Below are 21,585 nucleotides of genomic sequence, written 5' to 3'. Positions count from 1 at the left end.
ATAGGCCCATGGCGGCGTTGAAGAAATAGGCCCATGGCCTGTTGCCGATTCTTGAACTTTTCGTGACTTGATTCACAATGGATCCGGCCTTTGGAACCCGATCTTTCCATAACTGACGATTGATTGAGATAGCTGCTGGACTTATTGCCTGCTCCGTAATTTGCTAGGCATTTTAAGACTGAACATATGCTCCTGCATAGCTTCGTCTAGTCTGTTTTTGAAGATGTTCATACTCGGAGCGTCAACGATGCTATCAGGGAGGCTGTTCCACATGTGTGTGACTCGAAGCGAGAAGAAATGTTGTCCCATGGATGTGTTCTTAAGCTGTTTTTTTTTCCTCTCTAAGCTCCTAACTCCCCACAAAGTATTGGTTAAAAATAATAATTAGGTTATCAAATATTGTGAAAGAACATGAATAAAAAATAATTGCTATATTCAACCGTTTGCGTTATCAACTGTCGCTGAAATCAAAACTTTAAGATTTTTTTTAGTCAAGAATTCCCATGTTGCTTTCATTAGCTTCGACTCTTCACTCGCAAGCGTAAAATACCAGAACTGCAATAGCTTAACACTCGTTCTACACCCTCACATCTCGGTTTAGTAATATATCATGTTTTAAGTCTCGCCTACCAGCCTTCCATACATTTTTCAATGCAGCTTTATGATATATAGTATATACTATACAGACATGCTCTTTACAACCTACAGCATGAAAAACGAAAAATCTTACGCCAGAAATATATAACAGCCCGGATGACCGCCCGCAGTATTGTCCCACTGAAGTTGATCAGTTGATGTGTTTTATAAGTTGTTCTAACAAATGGACTGAAAAGCATAGGCGTAGACCGCAAAACTGTAAAACTTGCACAGCAATAATGACAATTACAAGCAAAATAAGCCGAAAACTGCAATCTGAAGTACTATTGTCGAGCATTCAATATTTTACTATCTTCATTCTTATTTGACCATTACATTTACAGAGCGAACAATATTCATTTTTATATTAGTGAAGAATCAATTATTCACTTTCATGTACTAATTTGAGTGTCATTCGGTGATAGGGATTGCCAAGGATTTTTAACAGCTCAATTTAGCCGGAATTTTAGGGTAATAAAAAATTCATTTAGGGTAAATTAGCAATCTCATTTGTTTGAAACTCAGTTACCGTTGTGTTGTTGATAGGTGTGGTTGTGTATGCTGGTTACCGGCATTCTCAACGCGTTCTAGTGTTTATTCAAAGTCAGTCGGTTGTAACTTGTACTAACTTCGTGTTTCATTGATACGTTGTGCCACTTGCGCGAGGATGTCCGCTCGTAGTGTGAAGAAAACTACGACGACTCGTACAACGTTTAGCTCATCGGGCGGCGAAACGAGCGGCATGGCTACTCCAGGAACGAGTACCCCTCGAAACCCTACCCCTGGCAGCTCGAGAGCAAAATCTGCCCGGAGTTCGCCGCTAAGTCCAACAAGAATTTCGCGTTTGAGGGAAAAGCAAGACTTACAAGACCTCAATAACAGATTGGCAACTTACATCGACCGCGTGCGGCATCTCGAGACCGAGAATAGTCGCCTCTCTGTACAGATTGAGACCATCGAAGAAAGCATGAAAAAAGAGGTACTTACGTAATTATATTTACGATTAAAAATTATAGGTAGGGTAAACGCGGTATATTCCGACATCGTAGGTAATTCCGTCACTTCTCTAGTTTTTCCTTTATATTAAGCTTTGTTTTAGTTCCATCATCAATGTAGGGTAAACGCGGTATATTCCGACATCGTAGGTAATTCCGTCACTTCTCTAGTTTTTCCTTTATATTAAGCTTTGTTTTAGTTCCATGCGTTCATTGATGGTTGAAATGGTGACGTCATACATTTGCGTGTCGAAATACTGCAAAAACACTATAGGTCTTGGCCATCTAGTGGGAACAGGGAAAATATTGAGATCCAAAGAGAGACAATGCATGCCACCTGGTGAGATCATCGAAAAATGTGTCAAATTTGACAGTTGACCTTGCTCTACCAATGACGGAATATAGGGATTTGGTAGGTTTCCATTCTAAAGGCTTTTTAATAAATATGGCAACATTTTGTGACGTTTCATTGTTGCTGACGCGTAGTGAAGTGTTTTGAGAGTCACGTGAAGGCAACAGAACTTACGTAACGCATACGTTTTTTTTTATAGTTTTTCATTTCTCGATGAGTCCTTAATGTGTCGGAATATACCGCGTTTACCCTATACAACACTATTATTTCCTATATTAAGTTGTTTTAGCTATGTCATTACTCATTACTTTTAATCATTAGGTACTTTTAATTCATTAGTATTTTTAAATAAATTTAAGCATTTCTATGCTTATGCATATGCTAAAGAAATTTGTAGTAAAATGTCCCAGGGTTTAATTTTGAAAATTCCAAGCTTTAAAAATTTTTGAAGATCCATCTGCTAATGAGACAAAACATCTGTACTTCCACTCATTTCTATGAGTGGAAGTACAGATGATAACAACAATTCCATTCATTTCTATGCCCAGTAGCCAGTGGGCAGTGGCTGAATTTTCTTACATAAATTGAGGTAAATAGCCTACTTGGCTTGATTTTTTCTAAAATCAAGAATGCTAATTTTTACCCTTAACTAAGTTTTGGTGAATTCAGCCCAATACTCCAGATTGATGAAAATAAATGTTTGAAGCTTGGAAAGCTCATGCTTTTTACTAACTAACATGTGCAAATTTATTACTAATCAAATTATTTAATCAGACTATACAACTAATACAACTTATACAAGCTAACAAGTAATGTTGCAATAACAAAAATGCCAGAAAAGCTTTACCATCAGCAACACAAAAGTCACTATTCAGTAGTCACTACACACTACTTGACCAATAATGCCGCACTTGACACTTCCAGGGTGCCAGTGTGCAGACTGCAGAGGGTGCAAACAGTGTTGCCAATATATATATATTTAGCCCAAAGCGTTGCCAGCCATTTTCAAGATCCGTCGCTGGGTAATTTTTAATACAAAAATGCTACTAACAACTTTGATAGTATATCCCTTACTATCCACGCACTGCATCATTGCAACTGATTTCTGGACAAGCTTCACTGCACCCTGATCCATCTGATGTACCAGAAACCGTACTGTGTGTGCTTGCAGTCTTCCAGATTTGCAAAAATTTCTAAGTCGTTTTTAAAATGCAATAATTTCAATCCAAATGTGTTGGCAAGATCTTCTGAAGGCATAAATTTTGCTGCTGATGCATTGTCAATAATCTTTTGATATTTGCCTACTTTCTGCACCCTGGTAGGGTGCAGAAAGTGGAATATCTATAGATCTTTGGCAATGCATCAGCATCAAAATTTATGTCTCTAGAAGATCTTGCCAACATATTATGATTGAAATTATTGCATTTTAGATGTTTGCAAATCTTTGGCAATGTTAACTGTGGAAAAGAAGGTACATCAGTGGCTGCATCAATTTTTAAAATTTTCAGTTTCCATTTATTCGGAAGAGGCTGCAAAGCATGATCAACAATTTGGTAATTTTGGTTGCAATGCAATTGTCTACTGCAATATCTGGGTCCTGGGGTGTTAAAGATACATTTATGAAAGTTGTGTTTGAAATGAATTTTGATGAAAATTATGTTTGCAATGCATCTTGAAGACTGCTGGCAAGGCAGCAATGCCGTGTAGTTTTTTGTCTACTACCGTAAAATGGGGTAACTTAGACTGGCGGGGTAACTTAGACCACTTTTCGTTTTTTTAACAAAAACCCCCACAACTCAGAAACTATTTGACATAGAAAAATTTTGTCAATGGGCATTAAAGGCCTAATACTGAGGCTACATAACACAATAGAAAGATTTGAAAAGTTTGCATATCTAATAGTAGTGGTCTAAGTTACCCCATTTTACGGTACTTGCAACATTTTTGGTCTACAAAAATTTGCAAAAATTGGCAATGAGCTTGCCAAACTCTGCACACTGGTTGCACTTGACTGACTGCTCCAGTGCTTGTCAAAAACTATAATACTGGCAGAACTACAATTTTTATGGTTTAATAACATGATAATTGCAAAGCTGTTTTGATTGCACAAGAAAATGTGGTTCAGTTTTACTAATAAAATACACAGTTTCTATTGAAAGCCAGCAACTTGAGTGATGCAGCAACATTATTGGCATTGATGATAGTTCTGGATTGGAAAGTGTATATTTTCCTCTATTTTTTTGCATCCATTTTGGCTAGAACAAGATGATATGTTATAGGGCTATTGTATAAATAACCAAAACTAAATAGTACAAACATCATATAGGTAGTATCAGAAGACCTAACATCGCCAATTCTTTCTTAACTTCACAGTTTTGACCAAGATTATTTAGCAAGCACAGGCAAGAATTCAAATAGTCCAGGACCAGAGAAGATTGCTCATTCCAAATTGCCTACATCATTGTCTGGCATTCCCTCTCATTATCACTTCATGTAGGTTATTGCTGTAGGTTAATGTAGGTTAATGCTTCATGTAGGTTATTAAATTGACACTAAATAGGTTGTGGATGCCCAATTCATTGTCCCAAAGATGCCAAGGTGCATCAACATTATACATCTGTGGAGAATGCAGTTTACAATCAATATGGCACTGGTGAATGATTGATACATGCTTTGCATGCATTGCAATTGATATGAATGATAGATAGTTGGACCATATGTGCAGATACTGATCCATGTAGTGTTTATTGATTGTGATTGAATCTGAAACTAAACATGAAGGTTGATTCAAGGCAATATGACTTAATGGAAAGTTTGCTACACTAATATTCAAACCTAAAAGGCATTTTTTAATAGGCCAGCATCTCAGTTGCCTGCAGGCTGTAATTTTAGAATGGCAGTTCATATGTTCAAGATTGATCCAGCCTGATACTTGATTGATTCCAAAAAATTACCTAATTTATGCAAGGATTCTAGTTTTTTTTACCACTATACATGTATTTATCAGTTCATCTATTAATCATACCAATTTTCACCCTGCCTGCCTCTATAATTCTTTCACACTCCTGACATGCATACAACATTCATCCTCTCTCCTCTCATTCCACTGGTGCATATATTTGTTCATTCATATCCAGCACATTGCTCATGCACATGTTGGCCAAACCTCTCCCTATTACACTTACAGTAAACCAAACCCCTCTTGATTTTCAACCCCTTTACAAAAAACTCATTTTACTTGATATTGAATTGTGCTCATTCAAAATATTGTTAATATATTAAAGTTTTTTGAAAATCTGATTTGTGATCTACCAAGCCATCAAAAAACACCTTTTGACTCATTAAAATACAAATAAAATATCACAAGTAATAAGACATACCTATAGAAGATTCATGTTGTAATTAATAAGTGTTATTTAAAAATAATGGGTGACAAAATTGAAATAGTACATATATAATACACAGCATATGTATAAAATTTATTTGGATTTAAGTTAGTTAAAGAAACTAAAAGTTTGTTTCTCAGTATTTAATAAAATTTTGTAAATTGGAGTTAGCTGAAGATATTGAAGTGTATTTATATGTTGGTCATAATTTAAGAAAAAAATTTGGATTTGAGTTGAAGATTTTGAAAGTATGTGTAATTTTTTCAAGTATTAGAGGGAACTGAATAGATTGTGCACCTGTGTTACTTTGGATAAAGTCGGTTAAATTAAACACTCCATTGAATGATTAATAGTAACATTAAAAAATAAATTTAAGAATTTTTCATCAGGGTTGTTTTAATTTGGCAGTAATTTTTTTATTTATTTCTCCAATTATTTGTGCTTGATACAAGTTTCTAACATGAGGTGCATCAATTTTTTTCTGTTTTCAAGGCATAAATTTAAATTTTACATTTACCCAAACACAAGAAATTTCTCAATTCCTCCAAAGAAATTTCAATCTACACCCTGAAATATATTCTCTGCAAATTTTACTCTTATTTTTAAGTTCATTTCATTTTGATATAATTGTCAATCTTTTGTCAATAATCAAGACGAGTGAATCCAGCTTATTTATATTATTCAAGTTTCACTTCAGGCAGGGTATTGAGTTCTGTGTTACGTGCAACCTTATTGCTTAAGATGTTATTATAATACTCAATTCATAGTAAAAGTTGTATATATTCCAAAAGCCGCTGTAAGATAAGCATATTAACTGGTTTAGTTGTAGAAGACCTAGATAAGAGACAAAAGTTCATTCCCATAGGAGATTCTAATAAGTTGGGCACCATTTAATGCGTTGTGGAAACCATTCATGAATCTGGTTAACACTCTCGCATTTGCTGCAGGTTTTCTTGATGAAGCATCTGTGCGACCCTAAAATGAAATGATGCTAGGCATAATTGATATTTAAATAAATTGTATAATTGTGTGTAAATCTGGTTAACGCGCTTGTATTTGGCGCAGGTTTTCTAGAAGAACCATCTATGCTACCCTAAACTGAAAGGAAGCTAGGCATAATATATGTCATTTAAATCAACTATAATTGTGCGTAAATCTAATTACCATTCTCGTATTTGCCGCAGGTTTTCTCGATGAAGCATCTGTATGACCAGGAGCTGGAGGACGCTAGGAAACTTGTCACGGACACAGCTCGCGACAAGGCGCAGCTTCAGATCACTGTGGGCAAGCTTAAGGCTGATAACGACGACCTCAGAGTGCAGTGAGTATTCACAATATACCCTAATACCTCACATGAATTTACTATTATATGCTTATGACTTTTTTTGTTATTGATTAGTTCTTGTTAATTAATGCGTAATTGGTGTAGTGCTGATTGATATGACCTCATGATGAGTTTAGGACTTCTTAGTCCACGGTCACGCTGATGCGCCGCCTTCGTCGTCCTCCGTCTCCGAGTCGTCGCTAGGCAGGTCACCCCGCCCTCAGGTCCCGGATGTAACATTGGACGTGTTCCGTCTATTTGCCCTCCTTTGTATATGTATATGTATAAATACTATATGTATAAATCGATCTGAAAATTTTCCACTTTGAATTTTTCTCAATTGGGATTGCGAATGTCAATGACTTGATGTTTTTAATCATTTGATTTCGCATCACTTAAATTTTTGCGTTTCTAATCGTAATAATCCTATGCAATTTTTTTGAAATAAAAAATTCAGCTTATAGCCCGTTTCCCGACAAAAAATCCATTCAAAGAATAATAAATGTTCTGCCGAGCAAGAGCGTCCAGTGTTAATGAAATTATGCATCATAAGTTAAAATTGTTGTAGATTATTCCGGAAACGGAATTTTGATCTTTTTGTCGATGAATGTAGAGCAGTGAGTTAGGTTGGGCTTCAAACGCAGATAAGAAACGTGTTATCAGATCGCTATCTCTTGCTCGCTAAGCGTGAAGCAACACCTTTTCCCTATCTACCCCGCCTTATCTTAAATATTTGTTTCGTGAGACTCCCGGAAATATTTAGTAAAACCACGACCTAAATCTCAGGTGTGACTTGCATTCGAGTTTTATTGTTCATACGTATACTATTTGTTCACATGGAGCAAAATGTATTGTTTTTGGTTTGACTTTTTTGTATGTTATCGGCCTCTTTTCAACGCATGCTTTCGTATTCTTTGAGGCGTATTCTCCCATCTTCCTTTGCCTAGTTCACACAGTGTGCAACATTTCAATTTGGTACGTTTTAGGGGTTCTTAAAGCTCAAAATTGTTCACTGCTCAATTCTATAATCTAAAAATTTGGCACTTTCGGGGAAATAAGCGAGACGTTGGCCAGATAGCGATGCGCTTCATGCCCTTTTGTGGGTCAGTTTGATGCGGTTTTACTCGGCAATAGGACGAATCAGTGCTACGTATACTTTCTGCTTGGTGCTCTGCGTAAAATAGTGTATCACTATGTGGATAATATGACCCTTGCATTTCCATTAGTGCGTGTGTCTGAAGTGTACAAAAATGTCCGACGAACTAAAGTGTTTAATTTCGAACATAGTTGTTCCTAGTTGATATTTTTAATGCATCCTCAATGTAGTATACTCTAACTTTATTTTGTTACTCAAGTTTTCATTCATGTTGGTCGTGACTTGTCAGTAATGTGCACGTAGAGCTGCTGCTGACGAAGCGTCTTTATCTCTTATCTAAAAGCCTCTGTCACAAACACTCTTGCATGTGCGAGACAAGATATCAATGAATGATATCAATATGAATTTCCCTCAACGAACGTGGAATTTTACTGCATTTACTTCAAATATTTACCAAATAATTTCATTGTTCATTAGTATATATGTTAAGCTCAATTATTCGTTACTTTGTTTTATGGCCATCATTTTCCCCTTGATTGAGCAGCTGAGACAATATATCTCGATCATCTCATTACCGACTGAGGCCTTGTGAGTTAGTGAGTAATGAACGGACTGCTGGCTTAGACTGCGGTATTCCGGAGAGAAAGTTTGCGTGGTTTGCCCTTAAAGCGGCACGAATGTTAATCCTTGTGCTCGTGCCTGCCTACCTATTGTCTGTAGTTATTGCTTATGTAGTTTGTTAGACGTCTCCTTATTTACTTTAAATGTGTGAGCAGGACTGGGCGGTGAATGGTCGACAGTTTTGTTCCTATTCGTTTTTATCATTGGTCACTAAAGCTTCTGGCGCATTGAGCCGTGAAGTAGGATGAAATTATAGTAGTTATAGATAAACAAGTGCACATATATTGGGTCGAAAAATCTTTAAAAAAAATCATATTTCCTATAGCTCGGCTAATCGTTAGGAACTGATTAAGTTACAAGGCTGGGTTGATTTCGAATGTAGGAACCACTGTTCTTAGTATTCCGCCTAGCTCTGAGATATTATTTTCCATCACTATACATAATGCACGAACAGTTAGAGCCTATGACTGAATAGCGTCATTTCTGAAATAACACAATAGCGCGATAAATTGGTGGATTAAAAACAAATTCATGCCGTCACGTGTATCATCTTTATATCCACAGCCCACTGAAATGCGTTCATTTATGACGTATACAAGTATACTGGTGCAATGTAATTGGTGTTCATTTATGACGTAATTGCGCAATGTACTTGCACCTGTAAATTGAGAAAATTATTGCAATGCCCACGTAAAGCGTTTTCAATTGTGTATTGTTTATACGCTCACGTACGTTACATTGCATCGTTATACCGCACATGTATGACTAGTGGAGTAGCGTTGTACCTTGTATAATTGTGTACCGCAGTGCCAACACGTGGTCTCAAGTAACCGGTTTGTTCACGGGGTTGTTGCCCCCCTGCTGCTTCTATTGCTAGTGCTGTACCCGCACGCTAGCGTGGGCATCTTTGCTCTTTAATATTTTAATCATTCTTCTTTATTTTTGGTGGTATGTTTATGCCGATATGGCTCAAGGATAAGACTTACATTGAGAAGTACTCGCACCTCAGGCCCATAGACGAATATGTTCAACCCTTGTGTATATCATTAGTCAGCATGGAACGCAAGTTTATCAAAATTGACAAATGATTAGTAAATTTGAATGACAAGAAAATTTATCATATTTCTAAGTGATAATGAAACTGGTTTAGAAACTTTTCAATGAAGATTTGATGACTTCACTTTTGGTTTTATTTGCTGTTAAATTCTTGTCGAGACTTTGATCTGAAATCGTGTGAGAAGGTATATATTTGAATCAACGATAAGTATTTCATGCATAATTCTGAAGATGTTAGTCTACGTATACGTAGACGTTAGTTTTAGATGGCAGAATAAGCTTGTTTGAACACGGGTGGTTAATGGTCAGAGAATTCGTTTGATTTAAATTTTCAGGGTCGAACAAAGTCTTCAGATGACGTGGATTGATCAAAATGCAGGTACAAGGAAGTAATTTTAATTTACTAATGTTTCATTTGTAAGAACATTAATTTTCAAGTTACAGAAAACGTGGAATAGAGAAATTTTGTTGGAAATAAGTACATGATACACGTATATATTGTAGTACAACACGATAATTTGGAACTGTTCAAAACAATTTCGAATCTCAGATAATCCGGTAGTTGAGGGATTTGCGCTTAATTTAAGTCATCAGGGATTCATAAATGCTTATGTTCGCCTTTTGTGCGGATTTTTTTTTTGCTGTAGAAATGACACGTTCGTATTTGATAAAGTCTCATAGTTTTATTCCACTGTGAAGATTCAAACCTATTTTGAAGTTTTGCGTTATGGAAAAAAATTAATGTAACAGTATATACTGAACATATAGTGGTTTACAAGCTCAATATTCTCTTTGAGTTTGACGTTGCCACGGAGCCTATTGAATTGATCGCGGATTTTGAGATGAAGCTGCTCGATTGTAATCCTTTGAGAATTGTATCATATAAGTAGACAGGCACTATTTGATCGTTTTTTTTTTCTTAAAATTTCTATTCAAATCGCGTTGTTTGGAATGTGCGAAAGGCGCGCTGGTCACTGTTGTATGCGGTGACAGGATCAGTGCTAACGCGCTATGTCAACAGTGACCACCTCGTAGCACTTGTGCGGAGATGCCTTCCGCTTGACGTGTTGTCTTCGCTCTCTCAAACTTGTGTGGACTTGGCCTTTATTGTGAGAGAATTCTCCCTCATCCTAGAATTGTTTGTGTTAGATGAACAGACATGATGTGAAACGGTACTTGAATGCACGCGGAATTAGTTTTCCATCATTAATGATTTATTTACGTTCTTGTAAACTTGTTCCTAATTAAGTTTAAGCTATATAATAATATAGCTTAAACAATTAATATATATTATTATATAATATATAATATTAATATATATATAATATAATAATATATAATATTAATAATAATAATTAATATATATTTTTGCTATTTGAAAGAACGTTGTTACAGGCTCAACGAAAAAAATTCTCTAATACTGACCCTTTTCTAAGCTTGAAAGCAACGTTTTCGACTGCGATTTCTCTAGAAGATGAAAAGATTGAAAGCTAAGAAAGACTTCATTCATCATTTCTAGTTTTTAGTGAAAGAAATTTTGGATTTCACCCAGGTTGACCTCTATGGGGAATTTGTATCTAACTTTCTAGCCACGATTATGAGGCCTGCCATCTGCTGGTCCGTGCAGCGGACGTGTACGCATTCTTCAAGTCCAAAGAGAATTCTAATGTTTCGTTAGAATATCACAGAATTCTCGAATTAATATCTTGGATTCTTGGTATGAGTCTTGACTCTTGTGTGTTGGAAATTTCACAGAATCTGGATTACTTGAGTGTTTTTCGTAGACGTAAGTGTTTTTAAACTTAACTATTTCCTTGCGTTACGGAATGTTTCAATAATTCATGGCGAGAAAATTCACTAAGTATGATTAAATATTCTTTAGCGCATTCGCGCTAAAAACTGAATTCGCGCTGAAATAAACTGACACATGAGGATGGAAATTCCCATATTGAGTAAGGTTTTATTGCATTATTTTGTAATTTGCCCTCTTTTTGCTCCCAATATCATGCAGCTAGTCCACATTTGGTTCATCAAACGGCAAGTTAGCCCTGTAGCCCGCAATGACGTCATCGATGTGGCGCTATAAGCAAAGATGACGTGAGCCTGACGCTCGCTTTACGGTGCCACACACACCGCCACGCACACGCGGTCACACACATGCCGCCACGCACACGCGGTTACACACACATGCCGCCACGCACACGCGGTCACACACATGCCGCCACGCACACGCGGTCACACACATGCCGCCACGCACGCGCGGTTACACACGCGGTCCAGACACTCGGTCCATCACACGCGGTTCCACACACTCAATCCACACACTCTGTCCACACGCTCGGTCCCAAACACTGGACTGCACTACGTCTACGACCCATGCCATGCCAGCCATAACCCGCAACCTTCCAATTACTAGTGTCTACCTTAGGTTTGCTGATGAATAGAAAGTTTACAAGTCAGTTTCTCTTTGGTTTTGGGCGCTCTTGATGTGTGTTATCGTTATATTGAATTTTTTAAAATAAATTGACTCTGGTATAATTTCATTTAAAGCTTCCACTGTTGGTGCGAACTTTATTTACATCTCATCGTCTAGACTCTAGAGAGATTCACGCTTAATATAGTCATCAGGGATTCACAAATGCTTCGGCTTTAGTGCGCATTCTATTGTATTTTTGCCGTAAAAATGACAGATGTTTTATGTTATGATCAAGTCTCAGAGTTTTATTCCAGTGTGAAATTTGAACCCATCTTGAAGTTTTGTGTTATGTCACAAATTAATATAACACTATGACGAACATAGGTAGTGGTTTTCACGCTCATGAACGCGAGAGTCGCAGGTGTAACCGCCGGTGACCTTGACCCAGCGCGTTTGCTTTTTTTAGCTCTCCTTCCCGAGTCTGGCTTGCTGCGGTAACTCCTCGCTGTCTTCATATTCAACTTAATATCATCCTTCATATTAAATAAATATTTTAGAATACGATATAGGACGCAAGATATGCAACGAGTCTCTGTGTGTTGGTGTTGAGGTATGTATCCTAACAAGAATACACTGAAGATGTTAATAGCTATTAAGGACAAAAGAAACGTTTCTCTCACTATCTCTCCTGGTCCTTTCCCTTGGTCCTGCTGATGTCATCACTATTGTGGGGTGTGATGTGTCTAGATGCTGCTGATGTCATCACTATTGTGGGCTGTGACGTGTCTAGATGCTGCTGATATCATCACTATTGTGGGCTGTGATGTGTCTAGATGCTAGATAGCTTCATTATTGTCTCACTAAATTCAACGCATCAAGATTGTGTATAAAAAACCTTAGAAATGTTCGCCGCCTCACGTTCATAGTTCGCTTGCTTATATATATGTTCTAAGGCTTTGTTTCTCTTTATGTAGGACGCTAAGTATGTATGCTTGTTTACTTCAAATGAACCTGCCTCATGAAGTGCTCAAGTTCTAACCATGCATACTTCTGCCTTGTTGAACATCTCAACAGTTCTCTACATGAAACATTTTTGTCACGTTTATGGTTGCTAACTAAATGTATATATATAATAACTATATTACTCGAGTGTGATGGTTTTCGTCAGCGGGAAGTATCGCGAAGAAACATAGCACTGCATTCCTTCTTGCTGTACTATATAATGTATTTATTTACTGCGAAATTATTGTAGTTTGTCAGGTTTGTGAATTAGAATTTATAATATATAAGGTTTAGATGTATAATGAAATGAAACCATAATATATGTAATACGGCTTGGTTTCCTTTCATTCGCATCGCTCCACATTTCGTCTAATATTTATCTCCTGTGTGGAATAATAATGTTGGCTCGTTGATGCGTTGGCCGTTATGGTGATCTCGTGTACTGCACGCGTCATACATAGCTGCTGTGTCTAGGGCGTGTCGCGCTTGCCTACTTGACGAGGTGGTGCAACAAACACTGCTCGATTCATCAGTGATCTTGTCATTAGATCTGGAAACTCGATAACAAGATCATCTCTTTTCGCTGGACAATATTCATCCATGTAATTTGAATCACAAAGTAGTTTGTGTGCTGTAAAAAATATTCGTGTCGTTTATTTCGCGCGGTAGACCGTTGTGCGTGCGTACGTTGCAGGCATCATGGCATGCCGGCCGGTAATGTTTGGTGAGGTTCAGTGCGGGGGTGTCTTGGGGGGAGCTCTCCTGCGCTTTGAAATAGCGTCAGTTGCCTAACGTCGCCATACAGTTCTGGGTATGGCATGCACAATGAATGAAAATCGTGTACTGCTAATAAGACTATAGCTAGTATGTGTGAGCTATGTCAGACTTAGTAGAATTGTTAATTTATGTCTAAAGAATTCAGGTCGATTTGCTGTATGAGAAGTTCAAATATTTAATAAACTATTTTTTTTTTTGCGTTTTAAAGACGTTCATAATAAATAATTTAATTGAATATAAAATATACTTGATGAAGTTGAATTTGAAGCCATATCTCAAATTTTAATTTGATTTTACTTGATGTTAATCACTTCTATAGACCCAAGACTTGAATATACTAAAGTGGTGGTGGTGGTTTCTGGCAGCGAGAAATAACGCGCGGAAACATGGCACTGTGTGATCTCTGTCAATTCTGTAATGATCTCTATCTGATTATAAATGAAAATATGTAACACAACACAGTTTAATATAATGCGATTTTTTCGATAATTTGGCGAACATTAGTTTTGTATTTTACATCGCTGGTCGGATGAAGGATTTGATACCTATTTACGCCCGATAATTTTATTCTTTTGGCCAGATATTTTAATGTTCATCTTATTACACTTTTATAATTCACTTGACTTGAGTTCTGTGCGCTCTTTCACTACTCTCACTCGCGTCTGCAACACGAGACGTGAGTCATGGCAGGGTTGTGGACACGCTGTGCAGGATGTTGGTTGTTTGCTTGTTTTTCTACTACCGCGAAGCCGCCGTCCTGTACAGTCATAGTGTACGTACGCATTTGTGTACGGTACGGGTTGTACAATGTTCGGTCCTATATACACGCCTAGCGTAGCTTCATCCGTTCCCTGTCTCCCTGGCGTCTGACGACCGTATTGCATCATTTTTAACCCTGCCTGCCCGTGTCATGCATGGTGTTTTCTCATGACGGTAGACATGTTAGTTTTGGCGGTAGAGTTTTCGACTAATTTGAGGCAATATTAATCCAAGAGTTCACTTACACTTATTTGCCACTGAGCCGGAAGACAAAATATATCCATAAATTTGACGAAAATTTGATTATTTATCGGCATAAATGACATAATTGCTTGGCAGACATTACCGGTGTGTAAGCGATAGAGATATATTGATAGGATAATACACAATCTTGCTTCAAGACGGCAAAATAATATCCCGATTAGCCAAATATTTTTGAAGATTTGAGAAACCACTCATTATACTGCAATGCCTTACTAAGTTGCCCTCAAACGATCGATTATATTGAGCTATAGTCATGGAGCCACTTAATTGAGGAAGCTACAGAAACAAACTTTAAGCTGATAAGAACTGATCATTTTAATAATGTCCTTGTATGTTATGAAAAACTCTTTTCTTCTGAGTTTGGTTCCGCGCTAGATTTGCTGTTGCGCGCTCGTATTTAAGAGATTTCCATTTCAGAGACGATCCATCAGTAGCACATGTTTCCGAAATGTACTGAAATATGGTTTCATTACAGGCTTGTGCGCAAGGACAACGAACTAACGGCGTGTCAGAAGAGCCTGAGCAAGACTGAAGAGGAGGTGGATGACCTGACGAAGCAGCTGAGTCAGAGCGACAACGAGCGCAAGAAGCTCCAGGCTGAGCTGAGGGAGCTGCGTGCCCGCGTCACTGACCTCACGCGTCAGCTCGACGAGGCCAAGAAGCAGCTCGAGGGCGAGGTCCTTATGAGGGTCGACCTTGAGAACAGATGCCAAGGGCTTAAGGAGGAACTTTCTTTCAAAACTCAGGTGGGATGAGTATGATGTATATTTATGTATGTATGACACTGTCAATTTAGTACGTATTGTTGTCTCAAGGTGTCACACCTTATATATCGTGTGATAATTTCAATTCCTGTACGTACATTTGTGATTTGATTGGCACTTGGCTCCCCTGTACGTCAATTCCTTACAGGTAACAAATTACTGAAGAAAGAGAAATAGTATAGAAATTATTTAATATTAATCAAAGATGCTCGAGCAAAAAAGTAAAAATTTGTAGAGGATTCATCTTGTGCTTATGTTATCTATTAGCAATTAACAAATACAAAAGAATTAATTGCCATGCCATTACAGATTCATGAGCAACAAATGAACGAGATACACAAGCGGAAGACGGTTGAGATTTCCGAGATCGACGGCGAGCTGAAGGAAAAGTACGAGGCTCGCATGCACGATGTCCTGCAGGAGCTCAGGGAGCAGTACGAGGACCAACTCGCTGAGAACAGGGCACAGATCGAGTCTCTCTACGAGACCAAGGTTATTAACTTCTTCCTAATCTTGTCAAGCGAGAATAATCACCATGTGATCTTGGATATTATTTAATATAAACTTATGTAGTACCTGCAGAATGAGTATACCCGCAGATCAAGTCTCTACAAGACCAAGGTCATTAACTTCCTAACTAATCTTGTTAAGCGAGAATAATCACCATGCGATCTTGGATATTATTTAATATAAACTTATGTAATACCTGCAGATCGAGTCTCTCTACAAGACCAAGGTTATTAACTTCCTAACTAATCTTGTCAAGCGAGAATAATTACCATGTGATCTTGGATATTATGTAATATAAATTTCTTCAATACCTGAAGATCGAGTTTAATACTTCGATGGAAATCAGTCATTCATGCGGCACTAATCTTGTTCATTGCGATTAGTTGCCAAGTGTTCTTAGCTATGATTTGCTATTAGTTTACTTTATTGTTTGTTCAGAAATGACTGGGTAGATTGTTTATCTCTGATTTTACTTGATATTCATAAGACATTTGCAATTACGTTTTTTTTAAACAATTTCGGAGGAGAAAAGTTCGCCAGACTCCTACATCATTCATAAAATTTTTTCCAAATGCTGAATTTACCAAAATTTTTCCAAATACTGAATCCTGAATGTATATATTATTCAGATTAGTGCCCAAAATATTAATGAGGAACCTTTTATCATGATGAAAATTATCTATAAATCTCATAAAGCACCTCTCTAATGTCGCTCATATGTCAATAGTAATAATAATATGTCGCTTGACAGTTGGATGAGCTGAGCCGTCGAGCTGACCTGTACAGTGGAGACGCTGAGCTCATGAACACGACGTTGAGGGACTCGCAGAACCGCTCCAAGGAACTCAGCTCGCGCCTGGCGCAGCTCGAGACCACCAACCACGCTCTGCAGGTGCGTCGTCGCTGTTGCTTCCTTGTATTGTGTCTAGAGGCCGCAGGATTAATTATATGGCGCAAGCTGGTGCCTCATTGCTTCGTGTCTTGTCACTGGAGACTGTAGGAGGCCAAATTACATTGCACAAGCAGGTGGTCCATTGCTGTATTATGACACTAGATGCCACCGACAAAATTACATTTAATGAAAGAACATATTCTCCATAGGAAGCAGCCTTTGCATTGTAAAATCAAGTATTTTAAAATGTCAAACTCTTTATTAGTTAAACGATATATACCGTTAATACTCGCTTCAATTTAGGCCACCCTGATCATTGCCATAAAAAAAACATCGCTGTGCTCATTATTTTTCATATTAAGACTTCCGGTAACCTCATGGAATTCAATCACAAAAATGTACTTTATTTGTTATTCAGACTCGAGTGAACGAGCTGGAGAACCTGTTGGAGACTGAGCGAGGCAACCAGCTCACCGAGCTTCAGCGGCTTCGAGAAGAGATCAGCCGCCTGCAGAAGGAGATGGCTCTGCAGTTGCAGGAATATCAGGATCTCATGGACATCAAAATTGCTTTGGACATGGAGATTGCTGCTTACAGGAGGATGCTCGAGTCTGAGGAAGAAAGGTAGGATCGTTCATTTATAGGTTTCAGTTAGTATTGCTGCTTAATTATTGTTATTATTACAGTTGGGTGAAAGGAATACGTTTCAGATCATGCCTCAGAACTTCTGGGTCAAGTTATGGTGCGTTCACATTGGTAAGAGTGACTTGGGATACAGACATTGGCGCTACAGACCTAAAAAGTATTCTCCTGATTTTAAATTTAAATTGTATCTCACTGTGATCGTTCCAAGTAATAAAAACATAAATGGTTACTGAATGCTTGTGTTTCTTGGCGCAGGCTGAATATCACTCCTGGCCGTACCACGGCAGCGGTGCAGGAGCGCATTTCAGTGCGAGGAGGGACTCCCCTGCGCGGCGTCAAGAGGAAGCGAACCATGTTCTCGGATGAAGAGACCACCAAAGCCGAGTTGAAGAGCACTGCTACGGCCACTGGCAGCGTGCATATAGTCGAGGAAGATCCCGATGGCAAGTACATCAAGCTCCACAATAAGGGCGATAAGGTGAGATCACGTCTTCTGAGAAATCCATTCGAATATGTTGTGCGATGTGATTCTCCTTGGGTACTTCAGTTCTCTCATGTATTAAGAGGTGATTTCTCGAATGAGTAGTGTGATGTGATTCTCCTTCAGTTCTATAATGTTACATATATCTTTGAAACTCGTCACCAAATTTCCTTGGTGGAAGTTTCATATAAATTTTACTCTAAATAATGTGGCCAAATAATAAAATGCGTGGCTAAACACGCAGCTGTATTCGCAAATATAGTAATTAGGATCATCTAGGTTGAAATTTAATTTTGTGAAAAGAAATTGATTCTACAAATCATTACGGTATTGTAGGTACCAATTCTAATAGTAATAGGTGTACGTGATCTCTTCACGGCCCGACTTAAGTTGTATCATGATTGTCGTTTTTAACATTTGTAGGGCTATTTGAGCGCGTATCCCAAATGCCCATCGTCTCGGGATATTACCTGAACCGGATTTAATTTTGAGTTGTGGAATCGGTCATTCCACAGGATTTCGATTTAAAATTTAAACTTGGCATAGTTAAGAATTTATTAGTTATCTTGAATAAAAATGTAGTCAGCAAATTAGAGTTGCCGATTTGCTGAGTTACTGACTGCCGGATCAACATCTACGTTCACTTATTACAATTCGAAGTTAGCAGGAGGTTCTTTATTGAATGAGAGCTTATCAGATCTTCCTTTCATTCGCAAGACTCCTAATTTACAAGTTGCTATGGTAGCAGGGAAAAGGTTTCGATGAAACTTATTATTTCTTGTATCTTATGGATTATTTAGCAATTTATTTCGGGTTAATCTAATCTACTTCATTAAAGTTGTTGAATACTACTTCAATATTGAATTGAATATTTCGGCAATTTATATATTATATTGTTATTCACCTAAAAGCTATATATTTATAGACCGAGGAAACGTGCAGAATACTAATAATACGTTGTTCTGATAGTTTTCTGTTTGCATTTTATAACTGGATTTTTGAGTTTCGTTTATTTTCAATGTGCCATTTTCTTGAGATATTAGAAATTACTTCAAGGCAAATATAAAATTGTGTTCGAAGATTTGTTATGATGACAAGGTTGACTTGATCTTCAAGGTGCTGGATCGTTACTCTAGTGTATAAGCTTATTAATTAATAAAAATATTTTATCTGATACTGATAACTTTCCGCGCAAAATCTGATAATTTACCCTATAATTTATTTTTATTTTTCAGGAGTATTCACTGAGTGGGCATCAGCTGATCCGCACCACGGAGAACGAAGAGATCAACCCTGTTGTCTACAAGTTCCATAGGTCCTACAAACTGGCCCCCGACGCCACTGCGACCGTCTGGAGCAGTGACGCTGGAGAGACGCACGACCCGCCCACTACTCTCGTCATGAAGAACCTCAAGTGGCCTACTGATGACTCCATCACCACCAGACTCATCAACAATGAGGGCGAAGTGAGCGTTTGTATATATTTAACTTGTTAGCTGCAGGTTGCTCATGTAGTTGTAAAACAGTTACCTATATAATCTTGAACGGTTATCGATCAATTTTTTATGGTGTAATTATTTCTCATTATACAATTACGCTCAAATGGCCATTAATAATCTAAGTCGTTCTGGCATTGCAAATGTATAACCTAAAGTATGGTAAGAAATTGAAATAATTTATTAAAAACTTCCAATCGTCCGCTTAATTTTTCTTTGAACTTATGCTATTTATTTTTCTTGGATTTTTGTTTGTTCCAGACTGTTGCCGAACGTGAAAGCAAGAAGGTGATGGTGTCCTACTCTACTTCGCTAGAGCGGCCGTACGGATCCCTGACACCGGTACAAATTAGAGTAAAAGCCTACGTTTAATGCAATTGAAAATATAAATTAAAGCAGCTTAATAATGACAAGTGTGTTCTAAGTTCACTATATTAGGAAACATTAGTTAATTATAGAAGTGCCGAAGCTATCTATTTTACCAGAAGTAATGTTACGCATTTATTACAGAGAGGCACCCTGGAGGGCGAGGAGCGTTGCTGTGTCATGTAACGAACCTGCCGCCGGTCACACGCAGTTACTGGACCTGCAGTCTTCTGTAATCTACACGATGAGCAATGGATAAACTATGGCTGACCTCGGGATTAGTGCCTCTAGTAAATTTTCCTCTTCCAAGTACCTGTTAGGAGAATGTTGACTAAAAGAAAAAATGATATATAGAGCGATGTTGGTAGAGGCGTTAGTTTGTCATTATGGATCCGTGAATGTCGAATGTTATCGTCCGTCCTTACTTGGCCCGTAGAAAGTCTTACACGTGCTTTGATTTAGTTACTCCTTGAATATCAAGGTGATTGATGAAAGAATTATTTGCTTTATGGTTTCTTTCATTTGTTCATCATTAGCCTTGCGCAACTAGAACCTAAATGGTAAGTCGTTTTTGTCCCGACTTGAAATAAGCAGCGTTTCCGATTTACTCCCTATCGACCACCATGATTTTTAATTATACTGTCACTGGGTGTAGCTAAACCTATGATTCTCTATTCTTAATTAATTCCTGCTAACTATTATTCAGCGATTTTGAAGGAGAAAACTGATTTCTACTACACTCCCTCGCCTATTGAAGGATTTAATGTTAATTATGCAATTAATGCATATTTTAATGGAGTCGATCGCGCATCGAAGTCTGTACCATTAGTTGTGCCTCTTAGCGGATTTTTAAACTTCAGGGACGTGAAATGCATCCTGAACTGTGGTGCTTTTTTCAGCTCTGGGAAGGAGTCCTCAGTTGCTGTCAATCAAACTCACTGCCATTCTCTGTTGCAACTAACAATTTCTTCTAGATTTAAGTAACATCAGGCTGAATTGTTTTACTATTAAAATGCCGCTTAATTATAAGATGACTTTTTTTTGATCAAAATAGTTTTCTATAATTGAATTCCAGCTGCAATTTTCACCAATTTTTGTTTCTTGGTGTTCAGGCTTCTGTTCTACGAATAAACCTTTACATGATTTTTATTTCATTCAAAGAAAAAAATTAAATTGTTCAAGGATGCGACTGCCTTGTGGAACTAATTATAGTAGATTAGAAAACATTATTTTATTCAGCCTCGAAAGCCATTGTAAGAGGCAGAAAGGTAATTAAAAAACATTGTGTATCAAACAACGCTCATAAGAGAGCAATAATGAAGCATTATATATTTTCAGTTAAAATTGCCCCATATCGACCGAACCGTGGGTTAATTTAGTCTTAAAACTAATTTATTGGTAAGACGACTAGAATGCCGGCCAGTTCGGTCTAAATTGCAGTTTTGAACAGTTCTTAAGAGAACTAACGACGTTATCATAGACTAAAGATATTCATATCGTTTAAACAGATAAATTTTTTTACATTTCAAAATGTTTATTCAACTAGAGGATCATGTTTAGACACGAATTAAAACAGACTTGAAAGTACGAGACTAATATTGGGTCTAAGCATAAAGATGAATTCTTCACCCATCTATCAAATTTGCCCTCAGAATCGGCGGTTATAGGAAGGCACTTTGACAAAATCGTTAATCAAGGCAAGTCGGTAGGGCGATGGAGGATAGGCCTGAAATAACTTTGTGACGTA

The 21,585-nt window shown here is 37.6% G+C and overlaps 1 protein-coding gene across 1 annotated transcript; it reads left to right on the top strand.

Moving 5' to 3' along the window:
- The first annotated feature begins 1,172 nt into the window (after positions 1-1,172).
- Positions 1,173-20,981, top strand: LOC108681365 (lamin Dm0). The gene is made up of 10 exons (XM_018170382.2): positions 1,173-1,615; positions 6,554-6,690; positions 15,160-15,430; positions 15,758-15,940; positions 16,710-16,850; positions 17,269-17,474; positions 17,751-17,973; positions 19,212-19,442; positions 19,734-19,814; positions 19,983-20,981. Exons 1-10 carry the CDS (start codon positions 1,304-1,306, stop codon positions 20,022-20,024), a joined length of 1,827 nt encoding a protein of 608 aa, XP_018025871.1. The 5' UTR covers positions 1,173-1,303; the 3' UTR covers positions 20,025-20,981.
- The last annotated feature ends 604 nt before the right edge of the window (positions 20,982-21,585 follow it).

Source organism: Hyalella azteca, unplaced genomic scaffold (genome assembly GCF_000764305.2).
Source record: "Hyalella azteca isolate HAZT.00-mixed unplaced genomic scaffold, Hazt_2.0.2 contig16063, whole genome shotgun sequence".
In the NCBI taxonomy this organism is placed as follows: Eukaryota; Metazoa; Arthropoda; class Malacostraca; order Amphipoda; family Hyalellidae; genus Hyalella; species Hyalella azteca.
The sequence above is the reverse complement of the archived record's forward strand: the minus strand, read 5'-3'. Positions and strand labels throughout refer to the sequence as shown.